General features: G+C 36.4%; 1 protein-coding gene across 1 annotated transcript in view; it reads right to left on the reverse strand.

Annotated features, from left to right (window-relative positions):
- Positions 1–21,240, reverse strand: part of fip1l1a (FIP1 like 1a (S. cerevisiae)) — a 102,332-nt gene that overhangs the window by 8,136 nt on the left and 72,956 nt on the right. The window contains exons 13-15 of the mRNA XM_069924666.1: positions 20,473–20,528; positions 14,400–14,643; positions 70–225 (exon numbers count right to left, since the gene is read on the reverse strand). Coding sequence (XP_069780767.1) covers positions 70–225; positions 14,400–14,643; positions 20,473–20,528 — 456 coding nt within the window. The remainder of the gene's footprint in view (positions 1–69; positions 226–14,399; positions 14,644–20,472; positions 20,529–21,240) is intronic.

Raw genomic sequence — 21,240 nt, forward strand, 5'->3', positions numbered from 1 at the left:
ACACTTTTAAAATATTATGCTTCAAAAGAAGAGTTCTAGGAAAAAGCAACTCTACTCAAATTTCGTTACCTTCTGGAAGATTTGTGTCTCCCTTCCTCTTTGTCACGATGTCGTCGTTCTTTGTGCCGTTCTTCTTTTTCCCTGCTAACTTTATCTCGATGATGGTAATCTCGATCATAACCTTTATCAGAGGAGTACTCCCTGTGTCTGTATCGACTTTCTTCACTGTGGAAGGGAATAAAAAGTTTAAAGGCTTACTGTGCTTAGGATATTAGCTTTTTTTTTTTAAACAGCATTTTTCAATTTCCATCATACTTGTATATCACCATTATATATTGTATATCTGCATTTGGTTGAATTACATTCTTGTTCATTACAATTTGTTCAAAAGACCTTAATTTTTTTTAAAAACTTTCTTTATTAGTTCAAAATACAGATAGTAAATAACATATAACAATAAACCAAAAACATAAACGTTATATCTTATAGAAAAAAACCCCTCCCCCTCTTCAGCCAGCTCTCCTAAGGAGAGTCATAAAGAAAGGAAAAAAAAATAAAGGAAAAATTAAACATACATACTAAAATCTAATCAACATAAATCAAAATGTAAATATTCTGAATATAAAAAACCACTTACTGATAAAAAAGCTATAGTTATCACGTGAAATATATGTAATTTTTTCCATTATTAAACAGTATGTCATCTCATAATGCCATCTATTAATATCATTCATATTTGTATCTTTCCACATACTAACAATACATTTTTTCTCTACAAATAATGCTAAATATACAAAAGCAAGTTGAAATTTATCTAATCCTAAACCTTTCAGAGGTTGCAAACTGCCCAATAAAGATACCATCAGATCTAAAGGTATTTTAATCTTATACAGATTTGGAATTATCCCAACCCTTTTTATCCATACCTTCCTATAATATTTAATACATGAATGAAATATAACCCTTCTCTGGTACCTTCATAAGAAAAGTCTCAAATTTAATCATTTCAGGTAAAATCATATCGCTACCAAACACACATTTTACCAAAGATCAAATTTTAAAAATAAAGAAACAAAGAATTCTTATCAATACCAGAACTGTCCCTCATCGTTACGCTTAATAAAACTGTTTAAACCTCGAACATTAAAAGTAGCAAACCTCAACTTTAACATATCTACTAATATTACTAAAGACCAATAATATCTTTATATAAAAACTCAAATCATCGTATATAGGCCCTCCACTAGGAGAAAAAAAATCACAAAGTAAAATCTAGATAAAATGAAAATAAAAAAATAAGAAAAAAAAATTAACAAACCCCCCCCCCCAAAAAAAACTACCAAAAGGTAGTAATCCCTAAACAAAATTTGGGTGTGGATCACCTACCAGTGGCTGATGACTAATAGAACCTAGAACAAATCTCTTCCTCCCCAGCTGAACAAAAAAAAATCTCAAAATATTATAATATCGTAAAAAGTAAAATAAGAATAAGAAGATTCTGCTATTCATCCAAGAGGTTCCAAACTTGGAGATCCCATTTCAAAAGAAGTTGGACTCTTTCCATTCCCATTTTTCCAATTTCTACCATTTCCCAAACAGATTTTTCTTTAGGAGACAGTAGTGGACTACGTCTTTGTCCTCTTATATCAACAAAAATCATTGCTTCATGATCATCCTCAAAAAACCGAGATTGATAGTCTCCATGAAACACCTTCAACACTGCCGGATAGCAAAAAGTAGACTTATAACCTTAACGCCACAAAACTTCTTTAACTGAATTAAATCGACGTCGACGTTGAATAACCTCTTGACTCAAATCAGGATAGAAAAAAATTCTGCTATTCTGAATCATTAACGGAGTTTGTCATTTTCTCGCATTTTGCACCGCCAGTCGAAGTATTGCTTCTCTATCCAAATAATAATCGAATTATTACAGGTCTCGGTGGCTGACCAGGTAAAGGTGATCTCCTTAAAGTTCTATGAGCTCTTTCCAATACCAAGCCTTCAGAAAAAAATTCTTGCCCTAATACTTGTGGGATCCAATCTCTAAAAAAACGAAGAGGATCTCGTCCTTCCATACCTTCTGGCAAACCAACAATTTTCACATTATTCCTTCTACTTTGATTCTCCAAATAGTCTATTTTCCTCTCTAACTCCTTCTCACAATTCTATAATGGATTTTTCAACCTTCAACACTTTTTCTGTATTAGAAGCCACTTGTCATTGACATTCCAAAAAAGACTGAATTTTTAAAAAATCTTCACAAGATGCTTCTACACGTGCTTTAACTGTATTCAATTCTGAACTTACCCTTTGAGCCAGCTCGTTCATTATAGGCTGAATGACAGCATTTAACTGCTTACATTGTAATTCAGAAAAGCTCAGCCCTGCTTTCTCTAACGTAGTGGCAGAACCAGGTAACTACAGCTCTTGCTGCAACTCAACAAAAGGCATTTTAATGGTCTTACTGCAGGTCTGGACTCCCAGCGACGGCACCCCAACTTCCTCAGAGGGTCGACGCTGGTCTCCCCCCGCAGCTCGCAGTTTTTAAAAAAAAATCACAGATGAAATCGAGATCTTCAGGTTGAAATGCTTCCTGAAGCATTCCAGACAATGCAGTCGTCTTCCTGCGTGCTCCCTCCGTTAAAATCGGCAGGCTGCCAGAATCGGGATCCACTTCTTGAAAACACGCACATTCCTCCAGAGAACAGGTAATTCCAGTGCTATCCTTCACTTGGTGAGTAGTAGACATTTTTTTTCAGCTCCCACAGGCAGTCTTTGTAGTTTAGGCACTAAAGAAATTTAAACCTGAGGCTGTAGCAAGTTGTTTAGGCCCCAAATCTTCAGTACTTCGAAAATATAACTTCTGCACTTGAGGTTTAATCTTTTTACCATTAATGGCCATAATAGTTCCTTAAATACTTTAAAATTTAAGAAGTTTAAACTTGAAAACAAAGGGTTAAAAAATGGGTACTTAAAAGTCCGGCCAGAGAGGTCAAGATTACACGTCTAGACTCTACGCCATCTTGTCACGCCCCCCCTCAAAAGACATTAATGACCTGCAGCTACCAGCTGGATCAACAATATCAGACTTTTAGAAAATTGCTTCTGCACCTTCCCAGGTGATCACAACTATTCAGCTAATATAAACACTAAACAAACATTAGTAATAGAATTAAAATAGGAAAATAAAGAGCTTCAACTTGAAACATTGACAATTTCTACCCATGGATGCTATCTGACCTGCTGAATGCCTTCAGCAACTCATTCCTCATTTAAAAGAGGAAAAGGTTGGAGATACTCAGCAGATCAGTGGAGAGAGAATTACAGCACCAGAGACCATGTTCAATCCTGACTTGGCAGGTTCTCTGCAAGAGTTTGCAGATTCTCCTTGTGGCTACGTAGGATTCCTCTGGGTGCTCTTACTCACACCCCTATCCCAAAAGATGTGAAGTTTGGTAAGTTACTGTAAACTACCAAGTGTTCAAGATTAGTGTAAATGGGTTATTGATACAGACACTGGCCCAAAATCTTGTTCCAGTAAAAACACAATGTTGGAGAAACTCAGCAGATTAAACAGTGTACTTTATATATAGCAAAGATAGATACATAATCATCAACATTTTGGGATTGAGCCCTTCATCAAGGTAGTGACAAAAGGTAGGCAGGTGTCCGAACAAAATGGTTGGTGAGGGGGGCAGGGGGAGGAGCACAGTCCTCCTGGCAAAGCAGGAGATAATAGGTGGATAAGGGAAGGAGGGCACACCAGCAAACAGGGGGAGGAAGTATGGCTCTGTGAGTGACGAGAAGAGGGTGGAGAGCTGGAGGAAATAAGGTCAAGGGAAAGGGAGGGAGTACAAGAGTAGGCTAGCAGAAACCAGAGAAGTTGATGTAATGCCATTTGGTTGGAGGGCCCAGATGGAAAATTGTATTGCACCTCCAATTTACAGGTGACCTTGGTGGGATAGTATGAGGCCACATTAGCATGGGAGTGAGGTGCAAAATTGAAGTGGTTGCCCACTGGGAAATCCCGTCGTAGATGCGGACATATTGAAGGTGCTCGGTGAAGCGATCTCCCAGTCTGAGTCCTGTCTTGGTGATGTAGAGAAGGCCACAGGATGCAGTAGATAACTCAAGTGGATACACAAGTGAAATGCTGCTTCACTTGAAAGGACTGTTTCGGCCCCTGAATGGCAGTGAGGGAGGAAGTGTGGGTGCAGGTGTGGCATCTCTTATGATCACAGGGGAAGATACCAAGAGGACAACTGGTGGGAAGGAATTAATGGGATTAACAGAGATAATAGTCCCAATGGAAGGCAGAAAGGAGAAGATGTGTCTAATGGTGGGGCCCTATAGTAGGTGGCAGAAATTACAGAGGATAATGTATGATATCAAAGGCAAGAAAGGTGGTAGGTGAGCACAAGCGGCTGTTATGTTACATTTGTTACATCTGGAGATAGAGGGGGCCAGAGCAGATGAGCAGAAAATAGAGGAGATGCAGGTAAGGCCTGAGTTGACAGTGGTGGAGGGGAAGCCACATTTGTGGAAGGAGGACATTTCAGGTGATCTGAAAGACCTCCTACTGGGAACAGATGTGGTGGAGATAGAAAGTGGGAGAAAGAAATACTTGTAAGGGACTGAATGTGAAAATGTGTAGTCGAGGTAGTTGTGGGAGTTAGTGGGTTTGTAAAATATGTCAGTGGAAAGCATGTCTCCCAAGATGGGAGAAAGAGCGATCAAGAAGGGGGAGAGTGTCGCCAGAGATGGACCAGGTAAGTTTGTGTGTGGAAGTTGGCAGCAAAATGAATGAAATTGATGAGCTCATCATGGGTGCATGAGGCAGCACTAATGTTGTCATCAATATAGCAGAGGAAGAGCTGAGCGGCCTTGGCTCTGTAGGCTTGCAGCATGGATTGCTCTACGAAGTCCATGAACAGACAGGCATGACCAAGACCCACGTGGATACCCATGGCTCCTCCTTTGTTTTGAAAAAAAAGTGGGATGAGTCAAAGAAGTTATTAAGAATGAGAACAAGTTCTGCCGGGCGGAGGAGGGTGAAGGGTGCCCGGTTAGGTCTCTTGTCAAGAAAGAAATTAAGTACTTTGAGACTTTCTATCTGGTGGATGGAGGCGTAAAAGGGATTGGACATCTATTGTAAAAATGAGGTGGTCAAGTTCAAGAAATTGGAAGTCACTGAAGCCTGTTTCAGTGTTACCTCTATGAATCCATGAGAGGTGGGAATAGAGCTCATGAAGTGAAACATGTTTTATGTCTTACAAGAAGCTTGGTGCTGAGGTGGAAGAGAAGATCAAGAAATAAAAAGGTTTGTGCTAGTGTGGAGGGCTGAAAAGGTTGGCTGAAAACAGATGACAATGGCCAACGAAAAGGCAGCAATAGCATCTAATGTATTACAAACAATCAGTTCAGAAGAGCAGCAATTAGAAAATATTAAATTACCAGCAGAAATGAAAACTATGCAATAGAGATGTGCTATCCAAAGGCTGAAACCTGTTGGTGAAATTGCTGAAGTCAAATGTTAAGACCAGGTTACATAGTAGTATGTAGAAGATGAGTGGTGTTCATTTGATTAATTACAGAATTATTGGGAATCAAAAATATCAAGCAAATATGTTTTACACCAATAGGTAAATGTTTATCAAATGTTCCTCAATCATTTATTCAACACCGTCACATGGTCTACATTCATTTGTTAACTGATATCAACATTACAAATTTTGTTAAAGTCCAAAGCAGCCAGGAAAACTTCACCTTGTATTAGTTACTTACAAAAAAGTTATACCAAAAACATCTTTAAATGTTTTCTTGAGCAAGTCAAAAGCAATTTGATAATTCAAGTCTTTTTTTTAAATGTTACTGATGCAAGCAAAACAAAATAACTGAAATGATATGTTTGCAACCTGCCTGGCAATAACAGCCTTCTCAACATTTGCTTGTGGCATTGCAATCTTGGTTGCAAATTGCAACAGGAAGATACAATCCAGGGATGACAAATGCATTTTTGAACCTATATTTCAGACAATGATAGTGGAAGACATTTCTAGAGTACAGAAGGCCCTCTCTGGCTAAAAAATTCTTCAATTCCAGAAATAATACAGTAATGTGACTTTGATTCACAGAAAGGAAAACAACTCAGACATCCAACAATCTGCAGCATTTGCCTTCTGGAGGAAACAGAGTTGGAAGATTCAGCCTGCTTTAAAATAACATGTGGCTTTGAACATTCACAAATCTATAAAGCTGCCAAAACTCTAAGAAAGCCAAGAGAAGCAGTCAACATCATTCCAGTATTCGCTCCAAAAAAAAGGCATTTCCTCAATTATCAAAATCTTTTATGCCTTTCCTTTGAAAAATGCTTATTCCAATATTAGTCATTAATTATTGCACAAGAGGAGTTTTGCTGATAGGAGAGGAATGGTATGCTGGTTTTGCAGCCTGTGTTTGGTTCTTCAAACCTATCCCAACCAAGTATCTATCCTATTTTATCTTAAGCATTACAATAGTACCTTCCTCAACCATCTCCACCAGCAGCCTGTTCCAGACACTCACCACCCTGTGTTTAAAAATAAACACCCCACTCCATTTCCTGTCAAATCTCTACTCTCCTCACCTTAAATACACATTCTCTCATTACTGATTACTCTAATGGAAAATAACATTCTGCATTTACCCAATCTATTCCCCTCATCACTTTATATACTTCTGGTATCCCAAGTAAAAAAAAACATGCTTGCTCAATCTCTTCTGATCGCTCAGGGCCCTAACTCCTGGCAACATCCTCAAATTTTCCCTGCACCCTCTCTTGCATGAAAACCTATATCCTGCAGCACAGGGCCCAAAATTGAACACAATACTCCAAATGGGGCCTCATCAATGACTTACACAACTGCAACATTACCTCCCAAATTCCGTGCTTAATACCCTAATGAAGAAAACCAATGAGCTTAAAGGCTTTTTGATCAATCTACCAGAGTTGCCACTTTTAAGGTACTATGTATCTGCACTTCAATTTCTCTGCTCTGCAATGCTCCCCAGATCCCAACTATTCAACGTTGGTCCCACCCATAGAACCATAGAATGTTACAGTACAGAAGCAGGCCACTTCGGCCTTCTAGACTGTGCCGAACCATTTTTTACCCAGTCCCACTGACCTGCACCCTGTCCATAGCCCTCCATACCTCTCCTATCCATGTGCCTGTCCAACTTCTTAAATGTTAAAATTGAGCCTGCATTCACCATTCAGCTGGCAGCTCGTTCCACACCCCCACCACTGTGTGAAAAAGTCCCCCCTCATGCTCCTCCTAAACTTTTCCCCTTTCCACTCTTAACCCATGTTCTCTGGTTTGTATCTCACCTACCTTCTCCCGCCCAAAAGGAAGAAATGGAAAAAGAAACACCTACCATTTAATATACAATAATAGCATAGACAATCATTAATTGTTATTAAAAATTACTAATTAAGAGGAGTGGATAAGAGAGAAGAGGTGGACTAAAATTATCCATAAAATCCATATATGGTTTCCAAATACTACAAAAATGTTCAACTCGATTCCTTAAATGATACGTATCCTTTTTCAAAGGTATACAATTTTGCATCTCATTATACCATCTACTTAATAACACTTCTCTATCATCTTCCATGATATCGCTATACATTTCTTTGCAGTTGCCATTACAATACTTAAAATTTTTTCTTGGTATTTGTCCAATTTCAATTTTATATTCTTTTCATAAATATCTCCAAGTAAAAATATTCTTGGATCCTTTGGTATCTTTATCTTCATAATTCACCCTAATAATAAACTCAGTTCATTCCAAAACCTTTCCATTTTTTTCACAAGACCACACTGAATTCAAAAAAGTCCCTATTTCTTTTGCACATTGAAAACACTTATTTGAATATTTAGGATCAAGTCCATTTAACTTATGTGGAGTATCATACAATTGATGAAGAAAATTATATTGAATCATTTGATATCTAACATTTACTGTATTCATAACTTTCAGAACATAATTTTGACCAAATCTCCTCCTGAATTTGTATATATAAATCTTTCTCCCATCAGATTTTTGATTTATATAAATCTTTTTTTTAAGAGTCTCTTGTCATTTTAATTAGTAATAGATTTCTTAACAAATGTATCTGTTATTATATCTTCTAAATGACTTTGTTTAGAGTCTCAAATATGCTTCCAGACTTTTTTCAATTACAAATTCAAATATGCAAAAATTGTATTATGTATATTGTATTTATCTTTTAATTAATTAAATTTAAGAAAAAAAAGATCCTAAAAAACAATCTTTTATTTTCTGGAAACCTTTACTATCCCAATAATCAAATAAAGAATCATTCAAAGTAAAAGGAAGAAGTTGATTTTGTTATAACAACATTTTTGGTCATTAATATGAATATGAATTCTATTCCATATGTTTACAATATATTTCAACGAAGGGAATAATGGTGAAAGTTATAAATTGAATTGTACAATTCTTAATGAGGCTTAAATTTTGTTTGTGGTTTATGCTCCATTTGTTGAAGATATAGATTTCGTTGTAGATGTGTTTTTATTATTTGGATATCTGAATTTTAACGTAATGATTGGGGATATTTAAATGTGGTATTGGAGCTTTTATTGGATAACTATTCAAGAGTAAAAGGGAAAAATGGTGGAAGAGTACTAAAATTGAATTGTACAATGCTTAATGAGGTTTGAATTTTGTTTTAAGATGGTGGTTTATGTGACTAATATGATGATAGATGTGAAGTTAGTTGATATTTGGTGAAGGTTTATCTCTATAGAGAAAGTTTTTTTTCATTTTTTTTTCATGCTACAATTTTTTTAAAGACTGATTATTGTTTAAGAATTTTTGATAGATAGTTACTAACTTTACTAATTTTTTATATTAAGTTTGAGTTAAACATATGTTTCATCTTAACTCCATTTGTTAAATATATGCATTTAAGTTTGATCTAAATATGTTTTTTAAGCCTGATATCTTAGTATTAATTACTTTTCTTTTTGTTAGTATTTTAATCGGTTATGTTTTTGTTTTTTTTTGTAAGTGGGTTTTTTTCTCACATATTATAACTTTATTAATTCTTCACTCTTTATTTTGGGGGGAAAGGGGGGGGTTGGACTAATTTGAGTTGGGTTATTAATGTGTAACAATTATTGGGGAAGGTATAGTTTATTTAGATTACTGATACTGTATTGTAATTTTATTATTTTATTCTTAATTTTTTTTTTAAATGTAATCCTATATGTTATTCATGTTATAAAATCTTAAATAAAGTTTAAAAAAATATATATATTTCAAAACGGAAAAATCTTTAGTTCCTTTAAACAACTCACTATTCCATTTATACAAAATTAACTCTGGAATAGTTTCACCAGTTTTATTGATTTCTATTTGAATCCAAAGCTGGTTTTTCAACCCGTTGAAAACAGCTGCATTAAAATAATTTTTAAAATTTGGTAGTCTTAGTCCACCCTCATCAAATTTCCACTTTAATTTTCTAAACCAATTCTTGACATCTTACCTTTCCAAAGAAATTCATATATTATTTTATTCAAGTTTCGAAAGAAACATTCTGGTACTTAAATGGGCAATGATTTTGAAACAAATATTGTATTCTTGGAAAAATATTCATTTTAATACAATTCACGCATCTTATTAAAGTTATTGGTAAATCTTTCCATCTTTTCAAATCCTCCTCCAATCTTTTTAACAATGGCAAATAATTTACAAATTACTTATATTTTTACTAATTTTAATTCCTAAGTATTTAATTGCTTAATTTTCCCATTTAAATCTTGTCAATCTTTTACATTGAGAGTAATCCATATCCACCATAGGCATTACTTTAATCCACATTCACTTTACAACCTGATAATAGCTCATACTCTTTTAATCTCTCATTCAACTTATTTAAAGATATTTCTGGCCTTGTGAAATATACTATAACATCATCAGCAAATAAACTAATTTTATGTTCTTTATTATCTATTTCAAATCCTTTAGTTTAATTATTAGTTCTAATTACCTGCCAATGGTTCAATCACTAACGCAAACAAAAAGGGTGATAATGGACAACCTTGTCTAGAAGGCCTTTCAAGCAAAAAGGGTTGTGAGATTTGTTTATTCGTAATCACTTTTGCCTGATCATACAATGCCTTTATCCAGTTTATAAAAGTATTTGGTATCCCAAAAGCATTAAGTGTCTCAAATAGAAAATCTCATTCCAATCGATCAAACACTTTCTCTGCATCTAACATTACTGCTACCGTGGGAATCTTCCTATTTTGTGCTAATATTTACCGACAATTTTTTATCTCAAGGAAAAAGTTTTGGCTGTCTACCCTATCTATGCCTCTCACAAATTTCATAAACTTCTGTAAGTTTTCCCTCAAATTCCCACACTCCACAGAAAAAAAAAACCCAGTTGATCCAAACTCTCCTAAAAGCTCAATATCAAATCTAGATAGTAGCCTTTCCAAAGCCTCCACATCCTTCCTCTAATGGGGCAATCAGAATTTCAACAATTATCCAAGAGTGATCAAACCCAAGCTTTGCATTGCTTCCTTATTCTATACTCAATCCCCTGACCAATGAAGGCAAAGCATGCCATATACTTTTTTTTTAAATCTACTTATCTTCCTGAGTATCCTCTTTCAAGGTACCATGGAACTGGACCTCAAGATCTCTCTGAACATCAATGATTTTAAGGGTTCTGCCATTAACTATATGCTTTCCCCTTGGATTTGATCTCTCACTGTGCAAAACCTCACACTTATCTGGATAAAAATCCACTTTCCATTTACATAGTTACCTGCAACTTGCTGTTCCCATCCTCAATTTCCTTACTCATCATGTTCCAGCACTAATAAACCTATGTTCCTGCTTATCAGCTGTTCTCACTTTCACCCATCCTATCCCCATATGCCTTTTTCCGTCTGCTTCTACCTATCACCCAGTAACCTGTCTCCAACTCAATCACTTCCCTTGATGACTTGGCTCCATCTACCCATCATCCTTCACCCACTATGGTCCACATTATCACTAACCCATCTCTTCCTCTCCACTTTATACTGGTTATTTTCTCTCTCCACTCTCAATTCCTGATGCTGCTCTCCACAAATACTACACCGAGCTCCACCAGATTTAAAAAAAATCTCGTCAGCACTGTCTTCAAATTGTAACCTTTAGAAACAATGGGATTGGACTCCAAAAATGTCACTGATAAAAAAAGCTTGCAAAATACACATTTTTATAGCAAAAACATAAATCATGTATATTACATTTGTTATGTATTATTATGTGAACCAACTAAAACACTTTACTGTAGAAAGTAACCCATTGAAAGTGATCAGCTATCTGCAATGTCACACTAGCCAAAAGACCTGCAATGTTTCAAATTTATACTATGATTCTTATCCTTTATCCTTAAAATAAAATGCATCTGTTTTGCTCTTCATACTGCATGCTCTGTGGTCAAAGGAGATAATATCCTGAAGTATCTATATTAATTTTTATTTTACCTGACACATGGAACTATTTTCTACCTTTTCTATTCTCCTAAACCCAGCTTTTATGAATTAAAAACCTTTTACTTTTCTTCCCCAAGACATACGGCAGCAGCTCTGGCACAGATGGTAAATAATTCAACTTTGTCTTATTGAACCCTCCTCCCCTATTTAGAACAATTTTGGCATCAGCACAGAGAGTTTTCTTGGGCTGGTAGTCATTAAGATTCATTTTGGCCCACTCTGTGACCAGCCCTCCACTTGGTCCCTGGAAAATGCCGACAAACAGATGTTCTATATCCTCCAGTTCATTATTCTTTCACACCATAATTTGTAGCACACAGGCACGTGCACAAACACAGACAAGCAAATTTTGTATTTTCATCATAAAGAGTACAAAATACCCTCTACCCTGCTGCAATCTTCTTTGGCACAACACAAAAATACAACTATTCAAATGAAATAATGTGGAAATTTATGCAATTATTACATCTAAATCAAATTACATTCTCTGCCAATTCTCCAGGTCCCTGATACAGGAAATGATATAATGGTAGCACTTTGCTCATTGAATCTCATATGCACAAACCTACGAAATGCAAAGTGTGCAGGATTAAAATGAGCTAAATGGATCATTTGAGGAGATGCAACAGTAAACAAATTTATAATGAAACTGCATTTAATATCTGAATATTTGATAGATCTGTTGCTTTATCATAAATACCAATATAATTACAGTTCTAAAAGTACTTTAAAGTTTTTATAAGCAGATGGTCGCAATATTTGAGTTGCATGGCTGCACATTTTCCTCAGCTCTTCTTTCTGCTTAGATGTTTTACAAACAGGCAGAGTCGTCCATTTTAAACAAGATACAGTAAACTGAGCAGCTAAAGTGCTGCAAGTCTTACAGACTTTATTATCCAATATCCTACTACCTTGTTAATGGATGGTAGTACTTATTCATCATAAATAATGGCTGACAATATAAGATCATATCTTTAAAAGGTTTTACAATTTGAAACAATTCTCAGCTAAATACCAGTAGAATCAATAATATTACATTATTTGGAATTATATATTGTCAGTATATGCTGTATTTTTAACTCAAATCATTGTTTAAGTTCAGAACAAGAGGCAAGAATCTTGAAATTTGTTGAATTACATAACATTACTTCATGCAAAGAGCAAAAGAATTGAGAGACTTTGTTAGGAAGGGCTCCATCATCAAAAGTGAAGTAAATGAAGTTAAAACACAATCAGCCATTATTTAGTAGTTTCAGAATAGGTTTGAAGGAGTACATGGTCTACTCCTGTATTCCAAGCACAAATAGAAATTCCAGGCTTTTCTATTTTAGAAGTTGGATACTCAGTTTTGGGACAGATGTTCCAATGCAACAATGAGGAAACACTGCATTTGTTAGTGATTATATCCTTCTAAAAAGTTTTAACACTGTGGGCCAGTTTTCTATCTTAGGTGGACATAAAAGAACCATGGCATCCCATTTCAAAGACCGAGAGACTTCTGGTGTCACACAAAAATTTATACCTTAAATTAATACAGGTGTTATCATATTTGTACTTGTGAGAACTTGCTGTGCCTAACATTTGCTGATGGATTTTCTACACCTAGACTACCTATAGAGGCACATGAAAGAACCTGAAAAATATCACCACTACCATCTCTGCAAAATATTCCAAATTCACTATAGCATCAATGCCCTCCAACACTGAAGCCTTTGCTACATGCAGTTGACTACAATGGACAGACGACTTAATTTTTATGACAAATACCAGACTCCCAAATCAAAAACCTTAATGGGAAGAGATTACTAAGCAGACAAAGGAAGAAATTCACGGATGTGCTCAAGGCCTCCTTGCAGACAAGCCATTTGTTATTGTTCTGTCCAACTCAAAGAAATGCAGTATCCTACTTTGCTCCAGGGCAAACAAGACATTAATTTGGTGCAATAATATGACAAAGCAAATATCAAAGAAACAACATGCATCTCCACCATTCCAACAAGAATTGGTCACCCTCACATTCCCACCATTAGACAAACACAAAAGAAATCAAGGCATATAGAGCAAAGACAGGAAAGTCCCACTGAGACAAAAGAACAGCAATGATCTTCTTAAGTGGGCTACTCCTGCTTCTATTTCTTATGTTCTTAGGTTTATTAGTTATTGGTAATTAAGCAGAAAAGTATGCATTTATTGCTAAACATCAAGTGAAATCCATAATTTTCATAAATTTTCCTTTGTGATTCCATTGCTACATTAGGATTAGTTACACTGCTCTTTATCAATTTTACAAATTCCTCTAGAAAGCAAAGAAAGAAAATGCCACCAGAAATCCCATAAAAAATGTAGGCAGTGGGGTAGCAAGTTCTGCATTTTGATGCTGTGCAACCAAGCAGTGTCAATTGCAACCCAAGTCCACCTGGGTGTACTTTATACTTCAGTACCGATTCCAAGACAATTGGAATTACATTACCAAAATCAAAACCTCATGAATACTGCCCTATGCCTTTAAACATTCTAATTTAATAGCAAAGACATGCAGTTGTCACCCATCCTTTGTTAATAAATTGCCCAACCACCAAGCCATCTGATCAGACCTGAAACTGAGCATTTCATTGTGATAACTGAGAAAGACGATGCCATGGATTCCTTGTCACCAGGATACACAAATTTAAATAAAGTGGCACAAAGGAACACAGAATTCATTTAGTAAATTATCGAAAACAGAAGTTAGAAAGCAACTAATAGCTTGTTTTAGGTGAATAAATGCATAGTAATAGTTGCCCACCCAAAGTCAAATGTAATAAGTAGCACAAATTATCTTAATTAACTCACCCATTATAGACACTGGAACTGGGACTGCGGTCGCGGTCACGTTCTCGTTCATGGTCCCGCTCCCTGTCTCGATCTCTCTCTCTCTCTCTGGTGCGTTCTCGTTCACGATCACGCTCCCTTTCCCTTTCCCTCCGTGGATAATAATCCCAATGCTGCTGCTGTGCTGGTTGTTTGTTGTTGTTATCAATTAATGAGCTCCAAGAAGAAGAAACTGGGATGTTAGGATATGACAGATTACCGTAATCTGAAAGAAAGTGCAAAAAAAACACAAAAAAAATTTACATGGAAAGAAATCTGAAATAATTCTTATCAGCTAACCTAAAAATACACACCACTCAGTGATTAGATGCTTAGATATTTAATGTGAAACATTTTCCCATTTTTAAAGCATTTAAAAAAAATTAACATTTATTTTTCAAGATAATTTTTTACAAAAGTTTTAATACAATAAATTTGTTACAAATTCAAAAATTACTGAGCCTGATTGATTCACAAGCTTATTCTCCACATTACTGCTTTTAAGCTTTTGTATAACCTCTTTTACTTAACAATTTCTTGTCTCAGCCACACCACCCCCCCACCCCACCACCAAATCATGTGATCTACCAGGATCGTTGTCTGAAGAGGGCACACAAAATCATTGAGGACCTTTCTCAACACATGTTTCAACTACTCACGGCAGGAAAGAGATACAGGACTATCAGAGCCAACAAATCAAGACTGAAGAAAAAAAAGCTTCTTTCCATGAGCAGTGAGAATGCTGAGAGACCAAAACAACTGCTCAAACTAACCATTCAAGAATCTCATCCATGAAACAATATTTATTTATTTGCATACAGCATACGAATACTCATCCTGCATATGTGTGTTTCATCTGGTTGTGTCCCTGCATGTTTTGCACTGAGGACTGGAGTACAAGTTGGATTGTACATGTGCAATCAGACAATAAATTTGACTTGGGATGGTCATAAAAAATGGTTTTTGAATTTCCTTTAGAGAATCAAACATGTTGCCCATACCCAGCTTTTGTCGAAACAGGACTTGAGGCATTTTGCCACTGAACACTCTTAACTGCTCTTGTAAAAGCTTAGAAAGACTCTGAATTTGAATCAAAGTACCTGTACTCACAAAAATAAAAAAAGTATAGATTATCTAGCACAAACCCACATCCAGTCACCATTAGCCATCTAAAGACACACTTATACTAGAGCTCAGAGAGCTGTCCCGCAGACTAAAACAAACTATTACTTGATATGCTGCTCCTTCTCTAAACAATCTTTCAGAATTCATTACTATCCCTGGGTGCAGCCTGCATTATGAAGACAGACCCATCAAAAGTGGCAGCTCACTGTATACAGCTAGAAGTAGTAGTATAGAAGTCTTTCACATTAACACAAGCCATTGAATAGAACATTGACAAATAATCCACCTGAGGACTATCGGACTATTTTCAGTTGATTAACAAGAACTCTAAATATGAAGAGATTTTCCATAATTTGTTTGGCTTGTGTGACAATGTGGCTCTCATCAACAAACCACACATTTATCTATCTGCTTAATCTAGTAGTATTTTATTCAGCAGAATATTCTTTGTGCTTCATATTTATAATCATCATTCTCCAGTGCTTTAATAGTTCTAAGAGTGACATTTTCACTGCTTTTATTCTTCAATCATTGGGCCCAACTAACCTCATATTCTTTTATTTCAATCTCCTCTCAATTCATCAAGCTGTTGGTCCTCAAGGAAGATACAGGACAATGTACTTGATGTCCATCATCCAGTTTCAGTCACCCCACCCCCCACCTTTGACTATGCCATCTCACTACATCCATTTTGTAATTCATAGATCAGGCAAAATACAGTGACTTCATTAAACCACTTATCTATTCAAATCCCTCCCAATCCTCCTTCGCTCTGCAAACATCCCTGAAAAGTACCATGCATACCAAAAGATATGAGGTGCCACCTGTTAAAACTGTAACACATCAAATCAAACCACTTCATCCAGCGCTTTGATCTAATCAACAGCAATGGACTACTGAGCCACTGAGCATAATCCTACATCAGTGTTAGGTGAATGATGCATAGTAATAGTTGCCCAGCCATTTGCAGTTATCTTCTGCCAGCTAGGTGGAACAGTGGGATCTATCCCTGTTCTAAGAACCCTAACAGACTATTCAACCAATTAAAATTAATTCCAAGTTATATCAAATAGTCTGAGAACACAGACTATTTCACAGGTTTTAGACAATTTCCTGACTGCAATGCTGAAGACTTCTGCTCCTGAATGAGCCAAACCTCTAGAAAAACTGTTCCATTTCAACTACAGAATGTCAAGGTCAGTAACATGTCCAACCCCAAATGCCCTTTATTATAAGTATTTCAGAAGGCAGATACAAGTTAACTGTAGCAGTGGGTCTGGACTTGCATAGAAAGCAGATTGAGCAAGGATGAGAAATTTATTTCACATGAGAATGCAGTGAACCAATTTTAAAAAAAAAACAAGTGATCATTCTCTGCTCCTCCACTAGCTAGCCCCTTCTTCCCTCCTCCTCCACCTTTTTTTTATATTCAGGTGCGTGCCTGCTTTTTGCTCATACCTTGACAAATGGTTCAGGCCCAAAACATTGATTATATTTTTTTTGTTTCCTATGGATGCTGAGTTTCAAAACCTTCTCCTCAGTTTCATTTATTTATTTGAATTTAAAATTCCCAGCTGCTATGCGAGATTCAAACATGTATAATAACAAGCATAATTCTAGTGACTAGTATTTTACCCATCAATTTGACTCTGCTGGACGAGGTTAAAAATGTCTTGCTTTGTCCACTTACAAAAGTCAGAAAAATAATCTAATCAATTATTACTATAAATATCAACACTGAAGAATCAAAGTGACTCAAACTGTCACAGAGAAGAAAGCAACTCTAATTCACTGACAAATTTGTCAACAATGATCTATTTAAGTTCACGAGCATGACTTGGCTTCAGACCTCAGCACAATAGTGGTTTGAACATACACCAAATAAAAGGAGATGGTTCCCTGAAGTGAGGCAAGATTGACAGCCCTTGACATCAGCATTATTGCATCAAGGTTCCCCACAAAAGTTAATGGGAAGTCAGTTGAAGACTCTCCTGTACCTCAAGTATTATCCAGCTCAATGAAAGATGTTTGCTGCTCTCAGAAGCCAATCACTTCCTTTACAGGTTATCACTGGATGAGTTCTTATAGGGCCAATGTCCCAAAGTTTAATCATCAACTGATTTGTTAATAACTTTTCTTCCATCACAAGGTGGGGATATAAATCTGCACATAATGAAAATTTGTGAATACATGTACCAAGAATGAGATAACGTTCACATCTAAGCAGATCTGTTAGAAGTCAGCGCATTTTTCATATGTGCCAGGTAATGACAATTTCCAATTCATTCTAAAGCACTTCATTTGGCATGCTCTAGAATTACTATCAACATCCTAAGGACCACCAATGGCCAAGAAACTGGACTTGCCACATACTGTTGTAGCTATTCACTATTTAAACAACTGTTGGACCATCGCCTTCCCAAGATCGTGTTATATGGCGAGCTCTCCACTGGCCACCGTGACAGAGGTGCACCAAAGAAAAGGTACAAGGACTGCCTAAAGAAATCTCTTGGTGCCTGCCACATTGACCACCGCCAGTGGGCTGATAACGCCTCAAACCGTGCATCTTGGCGCCTCACAGTTTGGCGGGCAGCAACCTCCTTTGAAGAAGACCGCAGAGCCCACCTCACTGACAAAAGGCAAAGGAGGAAAAAACCAACACCCAACCCCAACCAACCAATTTTCCCCTGCAACCGCTGCAATCGTGTCTGCCTGTCCCACATCAGACTTGTCAGCCACAAACGAGCCTGCAGCTGACGTGGACTTTTTACCCCCTCCATAAATCTTCGTCCGCGAAGCCAAGCCAAAGAAGACAGGCCCAGGACTCCAAACCCAAGCAGCAATAGAAATTCACCAAGACAAATGGTTACTTAAACAAAAGTACTGTAGTTTTAATTTTCTTTAAACATTAAAAAAGGATCGATCTTTAATTTTACCATTAACTTAACTTAATCTAACTTAACCCCCTTCTAATTCGAAGCGTACATGTATGTAAGGTGTACAAGTTCAGAAAAGTTCTTTTTGAGTCACAGTCCAATCTCACTTCCCACTCCTCCAAGTTCACCGGTATCAGACAATTATTATACTGTGGACAGAATTTAACATTTATTAATTTTCACCAGGCTGTGATGGAAACGGTTAAATGGTTAACGCTCAGGAAAGTTTGCTGGATTTCAGAGATATTCGTTATTTGTTGGACACACACAAACTGATTTACTTCCATCAATACTCCAGTGTCTTCCTGGAGAAACTTCAGGTTTAAACAAGCTACCAGCTTGTTGAACTGCAGAAAAAACTCTCTCTCTCTCTCTTCCTCTCTCTCCCCGCTTGTAAAAACCAGAACCTCTCTTAAAACAGCAAACTGCCATCAAACAGATTGCTGGCCTCAAAAATCAATTCCTGAAAGATCTTATCAGTTCCCTGAGATGGGCTCTTTTTTCACCTCCTTCTGAAAACTTTTAGCAAACCTGTTTTTATTGTCTTTACAAAGACACTGGGCCTGGAGTGTCTGGTTTGAGCAGAGCTCTTGCATTTTAAATGAGATCTGTTTTGTGAAGTGTTTTTCCTACACTAAAACCCCCACAATCTCTCTCTTCCAAAAACTTAATCCATCACACTACCTAAAGCATTGCCATCAGCTAAAAAAAAATCAGGAGTGTGAAAATAACTCCAAACCTGTCAGGATAAGTGTATTGAAGCAATACTGTGGAAGAGCAACATGGCAAGCTTGAAAGGCAGTCAGCACATAACATTAAACATTGACTGTTTTCATCATTCTTGCAGTTTAACTACAGCATCTATCATTTAAAAAAAATAAGATTTCAGGAATTTGCCCCATCTTTCCAAACCAGCAGCACCCATAAAATAAGCCAGGAGGCATCGAAAACACACTGTCATACACCACTTTGATTTATTACTATAATCACCATTTCAGAATTAGGTTTATCGTCATGAATGTATCACAAAATTTGTCGTTTCTGCGGCAGCAACATTGTGCATAATGGGTGTAAAATTGCTACAAATTACGATTCCATAAATAATATTAAAAATAAATAATAAATGCAAAACAGAACAAGTGAGATAGTTTCCATTCAAAAATCTGATGGCAAAGGGGAAGAAGCTGGTTTTGTAACATTGGGTGTATGTCTCAGGCACCTGAATCTTCCTCCTGATGGTAGCAGTGAAACAAGGGCATCACCTGGATGGTCAGGGCCCTTGATGATAGAGGCTGTTTTCTTGAGACACCACCTTTTGTAGATATGCTCAAGAGAATTAAGATTAATGTCCATGATGGAGCTGTCCATGTTTACAACTCTCTGCAATCTTGTCCTGTGCATTGCAGCTCCATCATAATTAGTAATGCAACAAATCAAAATGCTCTTCACGGTACACCTGTATAAATTTTCAAGAGTGCTTACCTCTTCACTGCTGTCCCCTCAGTGAGGACTGGTATGTGTTCTCCTGGTATCTCCTTCTTGAAGTCTACAATCAATTCCTTAGTTTTGCTAACATGAAGTAAAAAGTTGTGGTGACACCACTCAACTAGCTGATCTATCTCGATCCAGTTGCAGAGGGAGAGGCAAAGGCCCAGGTTTAGAAGTTTGCTGACTAATAGTGAGGATATGATGGTGTTGAAATTTGAACTGTAATGATAGTTTATTGATCATAGTCTTGGAAATCTCTATTTAATATCACAATGGAACCACTTTCAATGTGCAAAGTGATACAGTCAAGGAAGTTCATCCCAAATCATATCTTAATAAACGTTAATGGCATATACCATTAAAATATTAAAAGGGGGATTAAAAAAGTTGCTCGGGTTGCATTCATTTTAAATTTCATTAGAAAATCTCTGAAAGTAATGTGCAAAATGTCCAGAACCATCTTTCCTTTCCACATTTTAAAATGTTGAAGTATAGTATGCACTTACCATTGGTTGGATAACCAAATGGAGGAGCTGTTCGGCTGTTGTACGTTGGAGGTCCACTAGAAACGACAAGAACAAACAATTTGTCATGTTTCTACTGTCAAAAAATCATAACAAGCACAGATGCAAAAAACATTGGACAAAAAGGTAAAAGATCAATTTCTTATTAAACAAATAAGGTGCAACCCTTAAAATTTTAGTTGGACCCAATTGCATTATCAATTAGTCATTGCCCTTTCATCAATAAATCCAATTCAGAAGAGCTCATTTATTTCTGATGAACCTATTATGAATTGTATTTGTTTTTGAAATATGGCAATAAATTGAATTCTGATTGTAATTAATAAGAACGTTACATCAGAAAGCATATTTTAGGTGGATAAGGATCACTTGCATGACCATTATAGTACAGAAAAATCAGCCATGATACCCATACATCTCTAATTCACTGTGTCGGACTTGTGATGTATTTGAAAGTATTTGAACAAAAACCATGATGAAAAAAATTAAACATTCCACTGACATCCCCCGTGTCAATGAACTGATGGGCAGGGTACAATCCATACCTAGGATATACCTGTAGTTAACATTCAATTATGCAGTTTCACTTGCTTTGTTGCATTTTGAAGCATTTTAATTACATATCCAATCAACTGATTACCTTCTTTACAGCGTTGAACGACACCTCACATTTATCTGTCCACTTACACGGTGCATCACCCTGTAGTGCGTTCAGTGGGTGTAGCATTGTAGACAAATGAGGGAGAAACT

Source organism: Narcine bancroftii, chromosome 3 (genome assembly GCF_036971445.1).
Source record: "Narcine bancroftii isolate sNarBan1 chromosome 3, sNarBan1.hap1, whole genome shotgun sequence".
Classification (NCBI taxonomy): domain Eukaryota; kingdom Metazoa; phylum Chordata; class Chondrichthyes; order Torpediniformes; family Narcinidae; genus Narcine; species Narcine bancroftii.